This window comes from Xiphophorus hellerii, chromosome 16 (assembly GCF_003331165.1).
Source record: "Xiphophorus hellerii strain 12219 chromosome 16, Xiphophorus_hellerii-4.1, whole genome shotgun sequence".
In the NCBI taxonomy this organism is placed as follows: Eukaryota; Metazoa; Chordata; class Actinopteri; order Cyprinodontiformes; family Poeciliidae; genus Xiphophorus; species Xiphophorus hellerii.
In genome coordinates this window covers 6,455,052-6,474,299 of record NC_045687.1, presented here as the reverse complement: position 1 = coordinate 6,474,299, position 19,248 = coordinate 6,455,052, and the positions used below count along the sequence as shown (strand labels likewise).

At 37.9% G+C, this 19,248-nt stretch overlaps 1 protein-coding gene across 1 annotated transcript; it reads left to right on the top strand.

Annotated features, from left to right (window-relative positions):
• The first annotated feature begins 3,575 nt into the window (after positions 1 to 3,575).
• itgb3a (integrin beta 3a) lies at positions 3,576 to 18,353 on the top strand. Its single transcript, XM_032587847.1, has 15 exons — positions 3,576 to 3,739; positions 5,845 to 5,930; positions 6,855 to 7,056; positions 7,132 to 7,384; positions 8,254 to 8,416; positions 8,503 to 8,664; positions 8,747 to 8,842; positions 8,924 to 9,013; positions 9,434 to 9,568; positions 9,664 to 10,093; positions 15,260 to 15,482; positions 15,831 to 15,955; positions 16,165 to 16,281; positions 16,989 to 17,155; positions 17,339 to 18,353. The coding sequence occupies exons 1-15, from the start codon at positions 3,682 to 3,684 to the stop codon at positions 17,402 to 17,404; spliced, it is 2,373 nt and encodes a 790-aa protein (XP_032443738.1). The 5' UTR covers positions 3,576 to 3,681; the 3' UTR covers positions 17,405 to 18,353.
• The last annotated feature ends 895 nt before the right edge of the window (positions 18,354 to 19,248 follow it).

Sequence of the window (19,248 nt, the reverse complement as noted above, 5' to 3'; positions counted from 1 at the left end):
ATACAGATTTCCCACTATAGATATCAATGACAGCAACTATGAGCCAACAAAACAATTCACCAGTTAAAGATGTTTCTACTTTCACTCTGAATTGTTAGTACGTCAGAACTTGCTTTCCTCAAAGCTAAAAGCCCGCTGTTTGCATTTTGAGTCATATATTTCACTTGTTCTAGAGGTACTCCTATTGAGGATTTCAATTATTTTAAATAAAAACATAAACAACTACTGAAGATACATGTCAGAAAGTTAGATTTTGAGATGAAGAGAAACACAAGGCGAAGACATTTGTTTGGAGAAATGATTTGTTTCCCTCTGTTGTCCTCCCTGAAGGTGCCATCAGTACAGCCAGACCACAGCTCTTCCTGTCAGATCCGGGGTAGACACGGGGGTGGCCGATGAGCAGTTCTTCTGTCCTCTGAAGTTGATGCGAAGGGGAAAATTTTCCACTCAACATGAGGCAAGTGGCAGCCTAGCAACACAAACCAAGCAGAGACATTTGCAGCAACAGAGAAATGCAGCTTGACCCCGCCCCCTGCTCCTCATCTCGGCTTCTTACCCACAAATACATTTCTGGAAAGCACGCCCTGTGTGACGCTCACCTGACATTCTTCGAAGCATCTCCTTTTCGTTGAGGGATTCTTCCCACGATGGCCCTTCATTAGCTGATCAAAGCAAACTCCGAACCTCAAAGGTTCCTTTGTGACCCATTCTTCTGCTAAAGAAGACATATGGGGGCAATTAAATGCCAAAGCAAATTAGGGAAACTGAACTGTGATGGGTATTTTTTTTAGAAATCACAGAAAATGTCAAAGGCCAAGTTTTGATCTTAAGGATTTTGCCACCTCTGGGAGTCCTAATGAGATAGAGTTAATGCAACCATTAATTAGTCTGATATAAACTGCTCTGGCACCACAGCAGATTGGTGCCTTGCATTGACACTGCACTAAACAGACATCAGTCATAAAGTTTCTTTAGGCAGATAATGACTTCGCTGCAGAGAGATTTGCACTTCCATTTCAGCCGGCCCGCTTCAAAAGGCTCAAATGAAAATCTGTTTGTTTGAGAAACAGATTACAGAATTCACAAATCTAATTGAGGATTTTTTTTTCTTTCTTTCTTTGTTGCTCAGGCGCAGACACACCCGCGCACGGAGCCAGCACCCATTAAAGCTCATTTCCATTTAGACACATCTTCAAATCACAGATTTTTCTTTGTTCGCCCTCTTTCATCCAGTTTTTCTCTTTAAGTCCTTTCTCTGAATCCGCACAGTGCTGTTGCATGTGAGGACAACACTGAGGTTTTATCAGGAACAGAAGAACCTTCCTTTTTAATTTCCTTCCCAGCTAAATGTTAAGTTATTAATGTTTATTTTCTCCTCATATAAACTTTCATCCCCTGGGATTAGGAAATGTAAGCCTCAGATCCAAAGAAGGGCTGCAGAAAGAGGCAGATCAGATTGCGGTGCGTCACAACACAAATACACAATGTCTCAGATCAGTGACGGTTGAGCGCTTCTTATAAGCCCCACAGACAAATCACCTTAAAAAAACCTCATGTCACCTTGCATTTGACCCTTGAACCTGCCAAAGCGGAAAAGCATAAGCTGGCTGTGGTTAATCAAACTCTGATTTTTGTCTGAGAGTGATCCTGTTGCGATATCGGCTTTTCAGACTCTGTGAAAAGCTTAAAGGGCTCCAGATAGATCTGTAATGCAGGTCAGGACCCCGTCCATTCTCCCCACATGCCTCCCCCTACTTCCTTCTTGTTCAGTCTTAATTGGCTGCCGTCTGACCCAGTCTGTAGCTTTTTTTATTCAGGACAAGCAGAGCATACAGTACCTCTTCCCAAAATGCCATTGATGTGAGGGGGTGTTCGCTACAGGTGGCTTGTGGAGCCAATAGGTCCAAATCAGTCATTACTGAAGAGAGATTTTCATTGCTCACAGTGTATTATCTACCTGTGTATTATCCCCGTCCACCTACCCTGAAAGCTTGATGCCAGCAGAACAGATAACCATTATAGCTTTCCTACTTATTTCTCTATTCCTGTCATTTCTTCTTTGCAGCAGTTCTTGGACAAGGGTGGCAGTAACTTAGCAACAGACTGGAGAATAGGAGCGGGCTCATGGATAAAGATTCAATAAATGGACAAGTGAAGAGATAAGAAGCATTGTCTGCCTCTGTGAGCGCCGCCACATGCGCGCAAATTCCTTCTAAGTTAATTTCTGTGCAACAATTTGAGATTTCATCCAAGTTTCTGTCTTTTTTTACCCCCAACATCAAATAAATCAAACTTGGATCAAACATCGGGTGCTCCTCGCCCCCCCCCTACCACCGCAGATCTTGAATAATATACAAACACTTAACTTTTTAAAGTTTTTAAACATTACAACCATGAACTTATGTCTATTTCATTGAAATTCTAAATGACAGACCAGCACAAAGAAGTTGGATATTGTTTTTGCTTCTTTTTTTTTTCTTCTAAATAAAAATCTAAAACTTGTGCCGTGCAAATGAACTTTATTTTCTCTTTTAGATTACTTCTTCACATTATTATAGAAGTATCAGAGAAAGGGGGAAAATAACCACATAACTAATTATCAAGGGTGCAATGGCTGATAACACATATCGTCATAATCTATCGAATTTTAAGTTCATTTTGCTTATGTTGCTTATTATTTTTGTTCCGTCTTGTGTTTCATTAATTTCTCTGTTCTTGATCATTTGTGTTACGTTTCACAGTACCTCTGTTCCCTGGCCTTTTACACTTGATCTCTATTTGCACATTTACCCTTCTGTGTTGCATCCAGTAATCAACTTCTGCTTAACAGTTTCATATTATCAAAAGAAATTTACTTCAAGCAAAGATAACCAGAGTAAATACAAAATGTAGTTTTTCAACTTTTTAACTCGTTTTTCCTAAACAATTGTCACATGCTGTAAGCGTTTCTGTCCAGTAGAGGGCAGAGCAGACACACAGCAGACATACGGAAGCTCATGTAAAATGAATGAAAGTCAGTTTTACACATAAACCAACACCATCAAGTTGTGTTAAGACCATTTTATGAGTTTTGGTCAATTCTCAATTGAATTTCTAAGTAGAATAGTGGCTATAATCAGGGTGTGATCACTTTCCAATAATATCAACCTGTAATAGATTTAAAGGACAACTTTTGCAATAAGGGAGGAGGCACTTTTACATGGAAATAGCTTCTCTATATTTTCTGAGAAGAGTGATTCACGTTCATCTCCTAGTCCCAGACATGTTGCATTCTGTTTCTGTTGCTATTGGCTACATTATCATGAAAATACTGATGTTTATCGCGTATAATTGTCAAAATAACAATAATATATATTTGCAATTCTTAAACCTCTTTTGAACCTCCTACTGAAAAGAATTTAAAACTACTTTCACCCCTGACCTCGGCAGCCTTAAAGTTTATTTTACAAGTAAAGAGAAAAGAGATGATCGAAGTTTTCATAGAAATGCCTATAAATAAAACCATGTACGTCTAGAATTATTATTTCATAACAAGTTGCCAAATAAGTGTGCTGATTTGCGTCTGAGCATGTCATAAAGGCTGCGGTTCCCCTCCATTCTGATGGGGGGAAGATCTTCAGACGCAACTCTTACAAAAGTTGAGAAGAGAACCAGGAACAGCGGATCTGAACGCTCTCAGCCATGGGTTCCTTATTACCCTATTTAGTCTACCTGTTTCTCTTTGCGTCAAACGTTTGCGGTAAGATATTTGACTTTTTACAGCATATTGTTTCCTTGACACCTTTTCAAGTTCTCACCTGCTGAGACGACTTGGCGCTTTTCCGAATTTCAAATTATTATAATTTGTAAGTGTTTAAATTAAAGGAACCCGGTTGCTGGCGGGTACAATTATAAAACTTTGTTTTCTTAATGAATATTAAAGGGGGTTGGAGGTTGAGAGAGTTTTGGATGACTTAAACAGGGCGACAATGTTCGATGCTCCTAAACTCTTCACTCTTCCTTATAAGGGAGTAAAAACAGCCGGGATGCTCTTCCCAGGGCGAGGTGATCTAGAGCCACAACAACATAAAACTTCACTTACTTAGCGGATATTATATAGAACGTGTTTGGTTTTATTTCGAGTTGGCGTGGTATTAAAGCAGGGAAACAAAGTTACATCAAACTTTGTGGGTCGTCAGAATTGATTTTAAATTATTAGACTCTATAACTCTCCATGACTTTGTGAACAGCTGTATTTATTCATTTATTTACTGCGACTCCACTCAACATGGAAGCTGATTTAATGTCACATATTGGCGAAATGTATCTGGTCACTCCTCCAAATAATTAATTTAAATGTTTCAGATGATCTTCATTATCACAGATTAAAAAAAAAAACTCCAGCTCCTATGATTTATGCTTAAACACATTCCAGCCTAGGACTCTGACAGGACGCCACCTGTGTCATGTCACAACTCTAGTTACTCTACTAAATGTTCAACCTCTAACTTGTGGTATTATAATTGCTTTTTGCCTGTCCTGTCCAGCTGTGTGTGTGTGTACATATATACATACTGTATATAGACAGAGAAACAGAAAAAAGCAAATGAGTGAGTGACAGAGGTGGGGCGAAAAGTGTGAAGTAAGAGAGATAAGAACAGCTAAGAGAAAATAAGACCACATCCTAGAAGTCTGCTTCTACATCTGCAGAAAGAGAGAAGTGGTATTATAAATAACTGCGAGCTGGGTCAGAGGAGACTGAGGTGCATAATAAGCAGATATCATCAATGTTCTACAAACTTGATACTTAGAGTCACCCAAACTTCATGTGGCGTTTAGACTACTTAAGGATTAGAGAGGTTTGTGAAATGGGCTTTTGTGTAATTCAAAGCATGAGATGGATTGGGGTTAAGCATGCCACCATTAGACATTAGAGACTTGTTTGCTGGAGTACAAATTATGCCTGTCTGTCTAACCATCTTATGATAAATTAGTGTTTAGCAATTGCCAGCTTTTAGACACATTTTGGACAAGTACATTTATTCAACTTTGTGGGAAAAAATTTGGGGACGGTATGACTGGCCTGCACAGAGTCCTTACCTCCTTTAGAGCAGAAACTGTGAGTCAGTCTTTCTTTTCCAAACTCAGTGACTGACCTCACAAATGCACATCTAAAGAAATAGTCAAGATTTCTCATTGATATACATCTAATCATTGTAAGAAATTCCCAGATGATTTGAAGTGGTTATGGTTCTAAATGTTGGCCAAACTCAAACTAAACCACTTTAGTAAGGATTAAAAACGGGATCTTCATATTTGTGAAGACAGAAGAGCAAATACTTTTGGCTATATGCTTACTGAAATGCTAAACTGAAATATTATCATCATAAACAAAAATAGACCAAATACTAAGGACACTGTCAGATGAGTCTGATCTTTTAAAAAAGCTGATTGAAAACTTCTGCTTTCTCATTTATTTTTATCAGAAGGTTTCTAAATATTCTTGAAGTGCAGTCGCTTCTATCACTTGGTATGACTTCACCTCTTCTATCACAGTTCCCCTGATCCCTCTGTAGAATAGCTGTAACCAAGTATTTGATAGAGTCTCAGGTATTCATATGACTTCCAAATTTTTTTCACAAACCAACCCAGTAGGTGTCCCTAAAATTTAAAAACAAAAGGCTGCTCTTCAAGATTCAAAGAGCAGTTTGTGTTTTTTTCCCCCATATACTCACACATTTAATAAATTGAGTAGATAAGAGGAGAAAACAAACCTTTTCAGATCTTTATGAGTTTATTGATGTTTGTGCTTTAAATGTAAAATAATTTAATTACTTAAATGTTTCTTTGGTTTCACTTTCACAGGTTCCAACATATGCACATCTCGTGGAGTCACCACTTGTCGAGAATGTCTTGTTGTTCATCCTAGCTGTGCATGGTGCTCTGATGAGGTAAACATGTACACATTACCTTGCAAAAATGTTAATACTCTGCTGTTTTGTATGATGGATAAAAACTAAGTATCGCAAAGCCATAGAGCAGATGGAAAAGCACGTGTTGTTTTTTTCTGAATTTCTTTTTAATCAAAAAAAATATGAAAAGTGTGGAGAGCTTTTGTGTTTAGTCCCCTTGTCAAAATAGATGTAGAGGACAGAGGAAAGAGCTGAGGCTAATCAAATAATATAAAGCCAGAAGTTTCTTGTACATATGCAAAACGCTACAATGGTAGAAAACATGTGGCCTTAATCCACCATGTACAGAGTGAAACATGGTAGTTTTAGCATCATGATGTGGAAATGCATTACTTGAGTGTTGATAGGATGATGGATAGAGCCTGTAGGTGTGGCCAGATTATAGTTTAATTACTTATTGCCTGATTGATTAGCTGAACATGGGAAAAACTATAAATGAAATTATTAAATAGGTGGAATTAAAAGTTAGATCCATGATATGGAAATCTTCCCATCTGCTCCAGCTCCTCATGTGAGTCTCAGTATAACTTCCCATCTGTCTCAGTCACTGCTCACACAAAGGATCAGCTAATGTCCATGATATCAGCACTCAGGTGTCTGTAGTAATGCACACACACTACAACGTTAATGTGGATCCTGCGTGCCTTATAAGCTTTGAGTTAAAGTCAGGGTCAAACAGTAAGAAATACAAGAAAAAGAGAACGTTCAGGATCACTGATTAATTCCTGGTTACGAGGCTTTTGGAAACATTTTTCAGGTTACAGTAACCAAAAAGAATATTAAAAAATCAGAAATAGATACCCCCTCAGTTGAATCAGAATAAAAGTCACACTTCCCAGTTTCATTTCATCTTGTTTTATTTTTGACTCTCAACACCACATACTGGATGCATCTGCTTTTCAGGTGTTTGGGAAGGGAAGATCCACTTTATCTCGCTGTGACCTCAAAGAAAACCTAGTTAAAGAAGGGTGCAGCGCTGCAGCTATAGAGTTTCCCACCAGCAAGTTGGAAATTCAGCAGAACAATCCTCTCAGTGACAGGGCTTCGTCTACGGCTGATGTAACTCAAATCAGGCCTCAGAAACTCCAGCTGACATTAAGGATAGGTATGTTTGTCTTAAAAGCCACATAGAAATGATAAAACATTTGCTAAACTTACCCTACTTTCTTTTTTCACCCAGGTGACACCAAGCGTTTCACAGTGAGTGTGAAACAGGTGGAGGATTACCCCGTGGACCTCTACTACTTGATGGATCTCTCATATTCAATGAAAGACGACCTTTTAAAGTTGCAAACCCTGGGCAACAAGCTTGCTGAAACAATGGGCAAAACAACTAGTAAACTGCACATGGGATTTGGAGCATTTGTGGACAAGACCACTTACCCTTACCTCATTACCTACCCTAAGGGGGCAATTCAAAATCCTTGTGTTGGGTATGTGGTATAATTGAGTGTTTGTGGTTTGCATAGGAGATGAGTTACAATCATTACTTTTTCTCTCTATAAGTGTGGGCAATGGAAGAGGATTAGGGCCACCAAAAATAAATAAATAAAATTAAATAAAGTTGACATGAATCTCTGAATTCTAACTTTAAACTCAGAATCAGCGTTGAATTTAAATTTCTTATGCACCATCAGGAGAAACTGGTCTCAAAACTCAAACTTACCAAGCAAATTTGGAACAGGTTCTCGATGTGTATAAAGTGCAGGGTTACAAAACAAACAAGAAAAAGTTATGTGATTACCTAATTAAACAATGTTTGTTTAGTTTGGATTTACACAAATTTAAATTCTGAGATTAGTCAGAATCCTTTTTTTTTTCTTTTCTCATTGCTCCTAATCCTCTTCCATGCTGTCCACACTGCAAAAACACAAAATCTTACCAAGTATTTTTGGTTTGGTTTCTTGTGCAAATATCTTAATACACTTGAAACTAGACAAACCTAAATAAAAAGCAACTTTTCAGCAAGACTTGTTTTAAGTAAATAATTTCTCAATACTGATTGTTCCATTGGCAGATAAATTAACTTATTACATGGGGAAAAAAGTCTTGTTATAAGTGAAATAATCTGCCAATGAAACTAATACTTTTTCATCAATATTAAGGAATTATTTACTTAAAACAAGTCTCTACAACTTGCTAAAAAGTTATTTGTGAGTTAGTTTTGTCTTATTTCAAGTGTACTAAGATATTAGAACTAGAAACTAGACCAGAAATACTTGGTAAGATTTGGGTTTTTGTAGTGGTTTGAAAACCTGAATTTGAACTTTCTAAAACTTCTGTTCTGTGTCTCTATGAACAGAATTAACGACCAATGCCAGGCTCAGTTTGGTTTCAAGAACGTGTTGTCGCTGACAGAGAAGGTGTCTCGCTTCACTGAGGAGGTGCAGAAACAGAAGGTGTCCAGAAATAGGGATAGTCCGGAGGGCGGATTTGATGCTATCATTCAAGCAATGGTGTGCAAGGTAAGATTTAAAAAATTACTCTTCAGACACTGTTGTTCAGACTTCAAAATTGTGATTAATTCAGCTTCATGTCCGATATTTTTTAGGACAAGATCGGATGGCGTCCAGATGCCTCACATCTTCTGGTGTTGACCACTGACGCCAAAACTCACCTGGCCCTGGATGGACGCATAGCTGGCATCGTTCAGCCCAATGACGGAGAGTGTCACCTCGACGATAACAATAATTTCAACAAATCCACTGTGCTGGTATTTAAGAATAACTAAGATGATAAACAAAAGTTGAACAATGAATTATATTATGAACTGTTGTAACCCCTGTGTTTTTCAGGACTATCCTTCATTGGGCCTAATAACAGATAAGATGTCTGAAAACAACATCAATTTAATTTTTGCTGTGACCAGTTATGTCGTACCCCTTTACCAGGTGAAAAATACAAGTACAAATATTTTAATATTACAAGAAATAAAAAAATATATATTTATAATCAATATGTTATTGTTTTAGGAATACAGTCAGCTGATTCCAGGCACAACTGTGGGAACGCTATCTGATGACTCTGGGAATGTCATTCAGCTGATTAAAGAGGCCTATGAGGTACAAATATATTTTCATGGCAGAGGTTGTGCTACAAGTGCAATAAACACATTGCTGTAAAAACAAGAAATTCCCACCTTTCTTCTCTTTGACGTTTTTGTCACACTTCAGCGTTTCAGATCTAAAAAACGCAAAATGCAAATGTGGCCCCACATGACGAGCAAATTGCAACCATTAATAACCCAGTCATTAACTGTATATAATAGCATTTTCTGGAAAACTGAGTAGCAACACCCAGGTCTGATTACGGCCTGTCCTGTGAAATCAAGGAATCAGTTAAATAATCTGACAGCATGAAGCTCTCTGAAAGATGCCTAAAAGCAGTACTTCATGCCAAAATCTAATGAAATTTATTTGAGAAACAGATACACTTTACATACACAATAATGATAAACTAACAGGAAATCCTCATATGTGCAGAAAATTCGCTCTAAAATGGAGCTGGAGCTCTTGGGAGTCCCAGAGGAGTTGAATCTCTCATTTAATGCTTCTTGCCTCAATGGAGAGGTGATTCGTGGACTCAGGTCCTGCTCTGGTTTGAAGATCGGGGACACAGTATGTATTATTTACAATTTTTAGACTATATACAGTACGTTGCATCAGTTTACTTGCATTTGTTTTTCTTTAATTAAATAAATTTTTCTCCCTAGGTGTCTTTCACTGTGGATGCTCAGCTCCGTAGGTGCCCCAAAGAGAAGAACCGCACTTTTACCATCAAACCTCTGGGCTTCAAAGATTCGCTGGAGGTGACAGTAAACTTTGCTTGTGGCTGTGACTGTGAGGCCAAGGCAGTACCCAACAGTCCAGTGTGCAGCAATGGCAACGGGACCTATGAGTGTGGAGTTTGCCAGTGTCACCCGGGCCGACTGGGTTCACTCTGCGAGTGCTCGCAGGAGGACTATCGTCCGTCCGACGATGCCAACTGCCTCCCAAATTCTAACAGCTCGATATGCAGTGGAAGAGGAGACTGCTTATGTGGACAGTGCTCCTGTCACTCAACTGGGTTTGGTCAGGTCTGGGGAAAGTACTGTGAATGTGACGATTTCAACTGTTTGCACTTCAAAGGAGCTCTTTGCTCTGGTGAGTATGTGCAAGTTTTCCTTTAAGTGTTTTAGTAAAGTGGAGGAGTTGTCCTTGAAGTTTTTAACAATTGACGAGGTTGACTTTTATACAGCTGACAGTCTTTTGACAGATAATAGTGAGTCTAATTTACTCTTAGCTGATTAGTGTTGACTCATGGCTCACCCTTACACTGGAATAAGTTAAAGAAATCAACCATACATGAATGGTCTTTCCAAGGTCCTAGCAAGGTCATGATAAAGTTTAAAGGTTTCCTGGGCTATTGCCACATCCTGGAATGGTCCTAAAGACAGAACCAGGGCCTGGTCCAGGGAAATATATGTTGTAGGATTGTCAATGGGTTGCAAAACATCATGCATGCACAAACCCATACCAAAGGACATTTAACAGTCCCCAATAATTGGAATACCTTGAGAAAGGGAGAACGTGAAAATGCTTTGCAGCAATAAACTGAATCTCATTATGGGTTGTTCTTGAGTAGCGTTTACATGTTTCCTTGTGTATCTGGTCCACAAACATGACTTTCTTTTTTTTGGTCCATATTGAGTTTAGAGATAAGTGTGGTTGTGCATGGTTGTCTATCCTGTGGGTTTCTGTATGGACTGGTGATCTGTCCATACTGTAAGAACAAATGGGTATACACCATGAACGGATGGACGCATTCTTGTCTTGCTTAGTCTATAACAAAGTCAAAAGACACTACAGTCACAGCAGGTTCCACTCAAATTACCATTCATATTTTAATGAGGGCAGAGCCACCTGTAAAAAACTCACTCAGTCACTGGGAGAAACAACTCTAACAGAAAACAGAAATAGCTTAGAATTTAAATGTGATAATTGAGGTGAAAAATGACTGAAAATAATAAGCTTATTTTTTTACCAACTGACCCTAAGTTCTTTAAAGCATTACAATATTTACACACTTATAGCTTGTTCTGATTAAATATTTCTACTTTTATCTCAGTAAAATTATGGAAAAACTTTTATGGAAAAAAACTCACTGATTTATTTACTCATATCTGAGCTGAGATTCATTTTTTATTATATTTTTTGTAATCTGTAACCCTGTTGCGAAAGCATTTCAACACACTCCCCCTAACCTCACTCATATTTGAATGGTATGGTAGAAAATAACATGGTGACTTGTTGTATCTTAACCAATAATTTAGATGATGTTTAACAGAGTGTTATTACACTGTTAAGACTTTTTTGTGTGTGTCATTTGGGAGTTTTGTGAATCAGGAAAGATCTAGCTGCTCTTCCCTTCCTTTCCCCCCTCCTTAGATTTTCACTTCTTCTCTCTGCTCTGTAAACACATCTGGATGAGTTTACATCATTTTTCTTGTTACCTAGCTGGAAAAATCAAAGGGTTCACATTTTAAATGTATATGAAGTCTTTCTTTGTTTACAAATACCTGTAAATAATTACATACCTGCAGTAATTGAGTACATGACCATAAACAGCACAACTCTCTGTCAGAAATCCAAAGTGTTTATGTGAGACTTCAAGTGTTTTGTTTTGGGAAGTCAGTTGCTGGTGCCAGGATATGACTGTGTTCTTGCTAAAGAGCTTCGTGTTGTGCTTTAACGTCCCATGACAAGTCTGCACAGCTCAGTGCTCAGCTGAAGACATAAAAGTTGCATTTACCTTCAGGTGTGTGATAATAGTTTGGGTTGTGTATGGGTTGAGTATTAGCAAATCAGGAATTTCCTCTTTGACTTCTCACAACAGCATCGTTTTGCTGATATTTTTTAATGTTGAAAGCATAAATTGTTAAGCATAGAGTAGCTATTTGATTTACAAAAGGAGTTTAAAATCAATAAATAGCATTTAGCTGAGCCTGCAACCAAACAATACCCAAACCAATTTCACACATACATAACATCAGCTAATTTTAATTAGAAATAAGCTAATGATGCTATGTTAACCACTGGTTTACATTTTTTTTAAGCCAACTGGGGCTTTTTATTTTCCAGATCTCATTCAAAAACATTACTTATAAAAAATTATATAATTATATAAAATTATATAATCACCATCATTTCATTAAATAGTTTGACTGATTTTCTAATGTCTCAGTTGCTTGTTGCAATTCCTATTACTCATGAAATACAAACTAAATTCATGTGATTGTGGCTAAAATGGATATTTTTAGTCATAGGAGCCACCCCAATAATTTCCCAAAAATAAATTTAATAATAATAATTTTTAGTGGTCACCATCTAGACACCCCGTAAAAAAAACGTTTGGATTTCTTAAATGAATGCCTGCACATTTGACTGCATCAATTCCCTTCAGCTATTTCTAATTTAAATATGAGGTTGTTTGATAGGTACTATTGTAACAAGAGCTTTTTAAAGTAGCATTTCTTGTTTCTGGTGAGCTGAGATGCTTCCTCAAACATGAGGTCATCTTTTAAAGAGCCTCCACTAGTGAGTGGTCTTTGCTGACTTTTAGTGCAGCTCATTTACGCTCACAAAGCTGTAACCAGAGGGAAACTATCCACTGTGCTTTGGAACAATGCATTTATTTATTTAGTGTTATTATAATGTTTCCTTGATAGAACTGGTGTCCTTCGTTACCAATTCAATTCTTGGCTCAGGGCAAAAAGAAAACATCATTGATATTTTTTTGTGGCAGTGTATTTTTTCCATTGCTGAGGGCAGTGGGACAGAACAGGAGAAAACACGCGTTGCTCCGGGGCCCATAAATATTAGGAAAGAGAGCAGGAAAGTTTGCATTCCGCTGCTGGCAGCTCCTCTCCTCCCTTTCTGCAGAGTGAAGCTCTGTTTTAGTGCCCTGTCTGCTTTCCTGTTCTTGTCTTTTTTTTTCTATTTTTTTTTTACTGTGACAACCCTCTTCCTTAAATTTCTTCAAAATCCCAGCATGATGTAAAACCTTTAAACTAAGTGTAGCTCTGTTTTGTGCAAAAACATGCATTAACTTTTTCAGGTGACAGTTCTGGTACTATCTGTGTTGCATTTTAATCTCTTAATTGTTATGTGGAAACAGCATGCCAGATTAGGTGGTGGCTTTATTTAGCTATGTGAAACTGTTAACCACAGTCACCACAGGTAACCATGACAATAAAAAAAACACTGAAGAAGAAGCTACAGAAAATAAGGTGTAGGCACTGTTGTTTTGTTAAGTTTACAGCAGAGGATGGTTTCTCTTTGAGCTGTTGAATCAGAGACCCTTGGACTATGTGTAACATTCCAGGATCAGTGACTTCCCGCATTGTGATCCAGCTGGACTGTGACTCACCCATTATCCAGAAAGAAATCCTGTTTGGCTTTCTTACAGTCTACAGATCTCTGCAATTGTTTCTGAGGTTGCCTAACGTCCTGATGCAGTGTCTGCCATTGTCCAAAAGGAAAAGCTGACTACGAGAGTCTGTCAGCAAATAGTTGCCGCGCTGTAACACTTTGTGCTTCCTATGCTTTTGCGCTCTGAGGGTGCATTTTATATGACCACCTGCCCAACAATGAGCTTAGAATAAGTAACAACAACAAAAAACCCACGCAACGAATTTTATGAACATGTCTTTTTCCAAGTGGACACAATTAGCCAGCAACTTCTTAAACTCATTGAGGAAAGGAAACTCATTAAAATGCTGATTTTTCTTTGCTTTTGGAAGAACTAATTAATTACAACCAGTATCTTTGTTGTCTTTCATGGCTGAAATAACAGTTAGGTTCTCTTTGTTACTAATTGGTGATTATCGTATTACAGATTCAACTAAAACATCGTTCGTTGGTCTTCATATTTGCTCATGCAACATGTTTTCAAAGACACACAGGAAAGAAGCTCATTAACACAAAAACAATAAAACTACACTCTCAGACGTCTGAGAAAACCGCAGTGACTAACTCCTAATTTCTTGATGGCTCAGCCCTCTTTAGAGCCACAAATGTGTATTAAGAAATATAACAATGCATAATCCAGCACATTTAAATACAGGGTACTTAAGAGAGTCGGTGATTAACTTTACAATTAAGCAATTTGTATTTCGTAGGTTTGTTTGTCTAGCCTCACCCATGAGATTAAAACTTAAAATGGGCTAAATATAGTGTAGAAAAGCCTATGGGACTTACTGCTACTAATGGGTGAAAATGCAAACAGATCAGAGTCAGGAAGTGGATAACCACATCGTGCTATTTTTACCATTCCATTTAAAACACGATGAGTGACAGCTCCGGAAGTGCTACACATAAGAGTCTGCACAACTTGTGAAGATAAATGAAAAGCTTTATTATAAAAGATTGTTTGTCTGTATTACAACTACACATGCTAAAATGCTTCCATTTTCTAAAAGTGAGTTTTGAAGAATTTTCCCTCACTGAGTGACTCACTGAGTGCAGAGGCAAGATATGGATCTTCTCCACCCATTTGGCTATTCCTGTGCAGCAGCCATTTCCTAATGATGAACACACATTTACTGTAATTTAATGTCATGTTCTATTCTTTCTCCCAATTTCAAGTGGATACTGGCATTTGTGTCAAATTGTATTTATGGATCAGAGAAAAGAAAGCCATATTTTTTTAATTATAAGATCCCAGACGTGCATACACATAAAATAAGAATGCAATAGTTAACTTTATTTTATAGCTATTGCAAGAGTCAAAATGTGTAGCAACAGATATTTTTTCATATTTATTTTCCCTACCGAATAAATATACTTATCGAGCTGTGCCACCCTCCATGGCAACAACTGACATCAAATGTTTTTGCTAGCTGGAAATGAGTCTTTACGTTGCTGAGAAGGAATTCTGATCAACTCAACTTTGCCAAGTTGTTTTAATACAGAACGATTGTAGGGTTCCTTATCATTAATGGTCTATTTAAGGTTTATAACAGAATGAAGCCAAACCGTCCCTGCTATTCCACTACTGCTACAAGTTATGCTACTTTTATATAAACAAAATATTTAAAGAATTTTTACACAGGGGTACAAGTAAAAGTGGAGAACTCTGTATCTACCTTTAAATAGAGTTTCCAAGAAAAAGCAAGATGTCTTCACTGTTCACAAGAAAGTAGAATAAACTCGCAGATGAACCAGAAATAAAATGACATCAAAACATATAGTTATTTTGTCAAATTAGCTAAAATAATTTCAGCTCATCAAGCTGAATTGAGCTGATGCGTCTGTTTCTGTTTCCCTCAGATCATGGGAAGTGTAACTGTGGGTTCTGCCAGTGCGACGCTGGCTGGAAAGGAGACAACTGTAACTGCACCACCCGCACGGACACCTGCGTGTCCAGCTCAGGGCTGCTGTGCAGCGGCCGGGGTAACTGCGAGTGCGGGGTTTGTCAGTGCACTCAACCCGGTGCCTTCGGAGACACGTGTGACAGGTGCCCCACCTGCCCTGACGCCTGCACGATAAAGACGTAAGTACATGCCACATTGTTTTTGCTATAACATCTCTAAATCTATGAGTTATATATGTGGCCGTTGTGTTGTCTTGTTTCTTGTGGGGTTTTCGTTTGCAGCATCATTGCTCTTTGGACTTCACCTTGCTTACTACGCATATTCATTTTTATCTTTTACTTATTTCTCAACACCCAACATGGAACTGTTAGGTGTCGAGAACATATTGCACAACATAGGTTGCCATTTTAATATCTCTGTGATAGTTTGAATTTCCTTTGTAAAACTACCACATGCTGCAGCTAAAGCATTGAAGTTTAAACTGGTCTTATTGTATAAAGCTGACGGTGTTCTATCGTTGCTTGCAGGCAGTGTGTTGAGTGTCAGCACTTCAAAAGAGGACAGTACATCACTGACAGCAGCTGCAACAGAATCTGCAAAAATGAAATTCAAATTGTGGACCAGTTGAGTAATAAAATGAATGGGAATGGGGGTGAGTGCTGAGAACTCTCTCTGGTCCCATTTTTTACGTGACCCTGGGCTGTTGTGGTCATGTTGTGTTGTTGCATTCCTTCACTTTGCATGAATTTCACCCGATTACAGTTGAACTATCTTGCTGACCTATACAAATCGCTGTTTTTAATGAAAAACATTGTCTCACGTTATTCTTAAATGGTTCTGTTCTTTTTTTTCTCCTGGTAGAATTCCAACAAGGCATTGCAGTGAACTGCTCCTACAAAGACGAGAACTGCATTGTGCACTTCCAGTATTATGAAGACAAAACTGGCACATCTATCTTGTATGTGGTGAAAGAGCCAGGTACTGTGAAATATTTTAGTGTTTATTAGGAATTTAAACTGCCAGAGAAACAAAATTATTTCCGTATTTTTTGGACTATAAGCTGCTACTTTTTTCCATGCGGCTTATAGCCCGGTGCGGCTTTTCTGTGGATTTTTCTTCAACCGCCAGGGGGCTCTTTAGCAGGAAGTGAATCATTGGAAGTCAAAATTGGAAATCAAAGAAGAAAGTGCTAATTTTTATTTAGAACAAGCACATGCTAGCAGCAGGTACGACGGGGAAATGTTTTCAAACTCATATGATGCAGCTTTTAAGTTGAAGGCTATCGATCTGGCAGCACAGGAGGGAAATAGAGCCGCTGCACGAAAGCTAGGAGTGAACGAAACCATGGTTCAGCGTTGGAGACAGAGTGCTGTGTCCTTAATAAATCCAGCAGATTTATTAGGAAAACTGCTTACTGTACTATATTGTACGTTTCCAGGTTTTTTCGATAAATTTGTAGGTGCGGCTTATAGTATGGTGCGCTCTACAGTCCGGAAAATACGGTATTTAGGTACATCAGGACAGAAGATTTTGTTCCTGTTTATCTCTGGCAAGGCACAGTGTGTGCATATAGGAATGTGTTATTATATAAAGAACACCTCTCAGAGTTAGTTACACAGCTAGACGGTGCAGCGCCACAATAATGAGAGAATACAAATGGGAATCTGAACGTATCTGTTTCTCAGAGTGTCCCGAGGGTCCTGACATCCTAGTGGTGCTCTTGGCGGTGGCTGGAGCCATTCTGCTCTTGGGTCTTGTTGGTTTGCTCATCTGGAAGCTGCTGGTTACCATCCATGATCGCAAAGAGTATTCCAAGTTTGAGGAGGAGAAAGCCAAAGCCAAATGGGATACGGTAAGCATCAAAGATACCAAACCATGTAGAACCTCCCAACCAGGGTTGGATCTACTGGGGTGGCAGTTGCCACTCCAACTGAGAGCCTTGCCACCCCATAGATATTTTTCTAGATCCGCCCCTCCTTCCAACTGACAAACACACTTTTGAATCAAGTTGATTTATTTTTTTTGCATGTTCCAGGCTAACAATCCTTTGTACAAAGGAGCCACTTCCACTTTTACCAATGTAGCGTACAAAGGAAACTAACATCTGGATCCAGCGAGGAAATAATTCAGGGAATGGCGACGTTGATGGAATGGGAGGAAGATCTTTTACACTGTCATTAGACCGGCTACTCATGTATTGCTGTCAACAGTTCAATGTGATGATTCTACACAATGTAAAACATTACAAACTATTAATATGAGTCACAAGCTGTTCGCTCTAAGGCTTTTTGGTTTTTAAGAGGGTGAGTTTTATGCATATTTTCTATGGACTACGTTAAACTCAAGCTTTCAGGTTACACTTAAGTGAACTGCTGTTTAAATTTTCCAATATGTGTGTTTATTTTTAGGAAGGTGTTTTCATCTCTACAGTAGTTGTTGGGAGTTTGTTGTGCTTTGTGTGAAAATTGTTGTTGGGCAAATTGAATGTAAAACTGCTATACTTAATTATTAAACCTTGTTTCTGTTGCATTTATGAATTAGGCTTACAGTGATGCCTGGGGTATGGATTGTATTATAAATATAAACCAGTAGTGGTGTATCATTCATGCATGAACAGTTTTTTGCTTTTTATGTTTTGCGTTTGCACAAATGCGTTGCTCAGCGCATTATAAATTCATATTGTATTTAGTATTTGGGCATTTTACATTTTTTAAAGTTTATATTTAAAGAGCTTTTGGGTAATTTAAATGGGAAATAATGCTACAAATCGGATGCATTTTGATTTTATGTCTGTCTTTTGCACAATTGAAACTGCTTTCTCACTGATGCTTTTTCACTGTTTGACAAGTTTTTTTCTTACATTTGGGGAACTTATAGCGTTTTGTGACTTGTAAGATGTTCTTTCTAAAATGTCAGGGAGATTTTTGAAAGATCAAACACTAGATGATCTTTAAGACTCATACTTGTCATCCACAGCGTCTTAGAATAGAAATAGTCAGATTCTCTTTGTTTACTTAGTACCAATAAATGTTTTTGGGGAATTCTGAAAATGGATTCTTTATTAATTCACTTTGCTCCTGTTGTCTAACATGCGCCTATTTTCAACAACATTCTCTCAACATGCTGCATGACTTTTGTCATTTTGTAATGCTTCCTGTTTTCTTGAATACAGATCTATAGTCAGCCTCTGCGTTCACATGCATGGACTCTTGATAAATCGGATACAGACTGATTAAACTTCCCCTCCATTAAAAACTCACATTATTGTCAACATCATGTTTGACACGAAGGAAGTGCAGCCACAACAAAAATGGGAAGTGTTTTTTTTTATAATCAAGCTGTTCTAATAATTGGTTGTTTTATGAATACCTATTGCGTATTTTAATCCTTTTTGTAAACAAAACTTAAATCTATAAAACTCTCCCAAACACAATATTGAAAGTTATTTCTTTGAACTAGACCCTAAAAGTGTTGAAGTTTAAGAAAAATATGTACATTTTTAGTCATTGCAAAATAACTTATGCTACCAATAACTAATGTTTAGAATAATGTCACAGAAATTATTCCAAAATTGTACACCAGGTTTTAATAGCAAAAATATCTCCTGAGGAAAACAAGATAATTTTCCTGGAATTACGACAGACTTGCCAACACAAACCGATACTTTGGAAACGAAGAGAGAAAATTATCTTTAATAACTGGCACTGGAAATATTCTCAGTATGTGTCTCCCCCTAGTGTAGAAAAAGTGCTAATGCACACATTATAGTTTACCTTAGCGTGTAAGAAAGTAATAATGCAAACAAAGATGTTTATTTGTATTGCACCATTCAGACTCAAGGTAATGCAAAGTGCTTTGCAGGAAAGTAAAATAACATACAGTACAGACCAAAAGTTTGGACACACCTTTTAATTCAATGAGTTTCCTTTATTTTCATGACTATTG

Excerpts from the sequence above, each read along its gene's own strand:
- itgb3a (XM_032587847.1), top strand. The coding sequence starts at position 3,682 with ATGGGTTCCTTATTACCCTATTTAGTCTACCTGTTTCTCTTTGCGTCA. Across the intron at positions 8,843-8,923 it reads ATGTCGTACCCCTTTACCAG|GAATACAGTCAGCTGATTCC; the intron begins GTGAAAAATACA and ends TTATTGTTTTAG. Across the intron at positions 10,094-15,259 it reads CAAAGGAGCTCTTTGCTCTG|ATCATGGGAAGTGTAACTGT; the intron begins GTGAGTATGTGC and ends TGTTTCCCTCAG.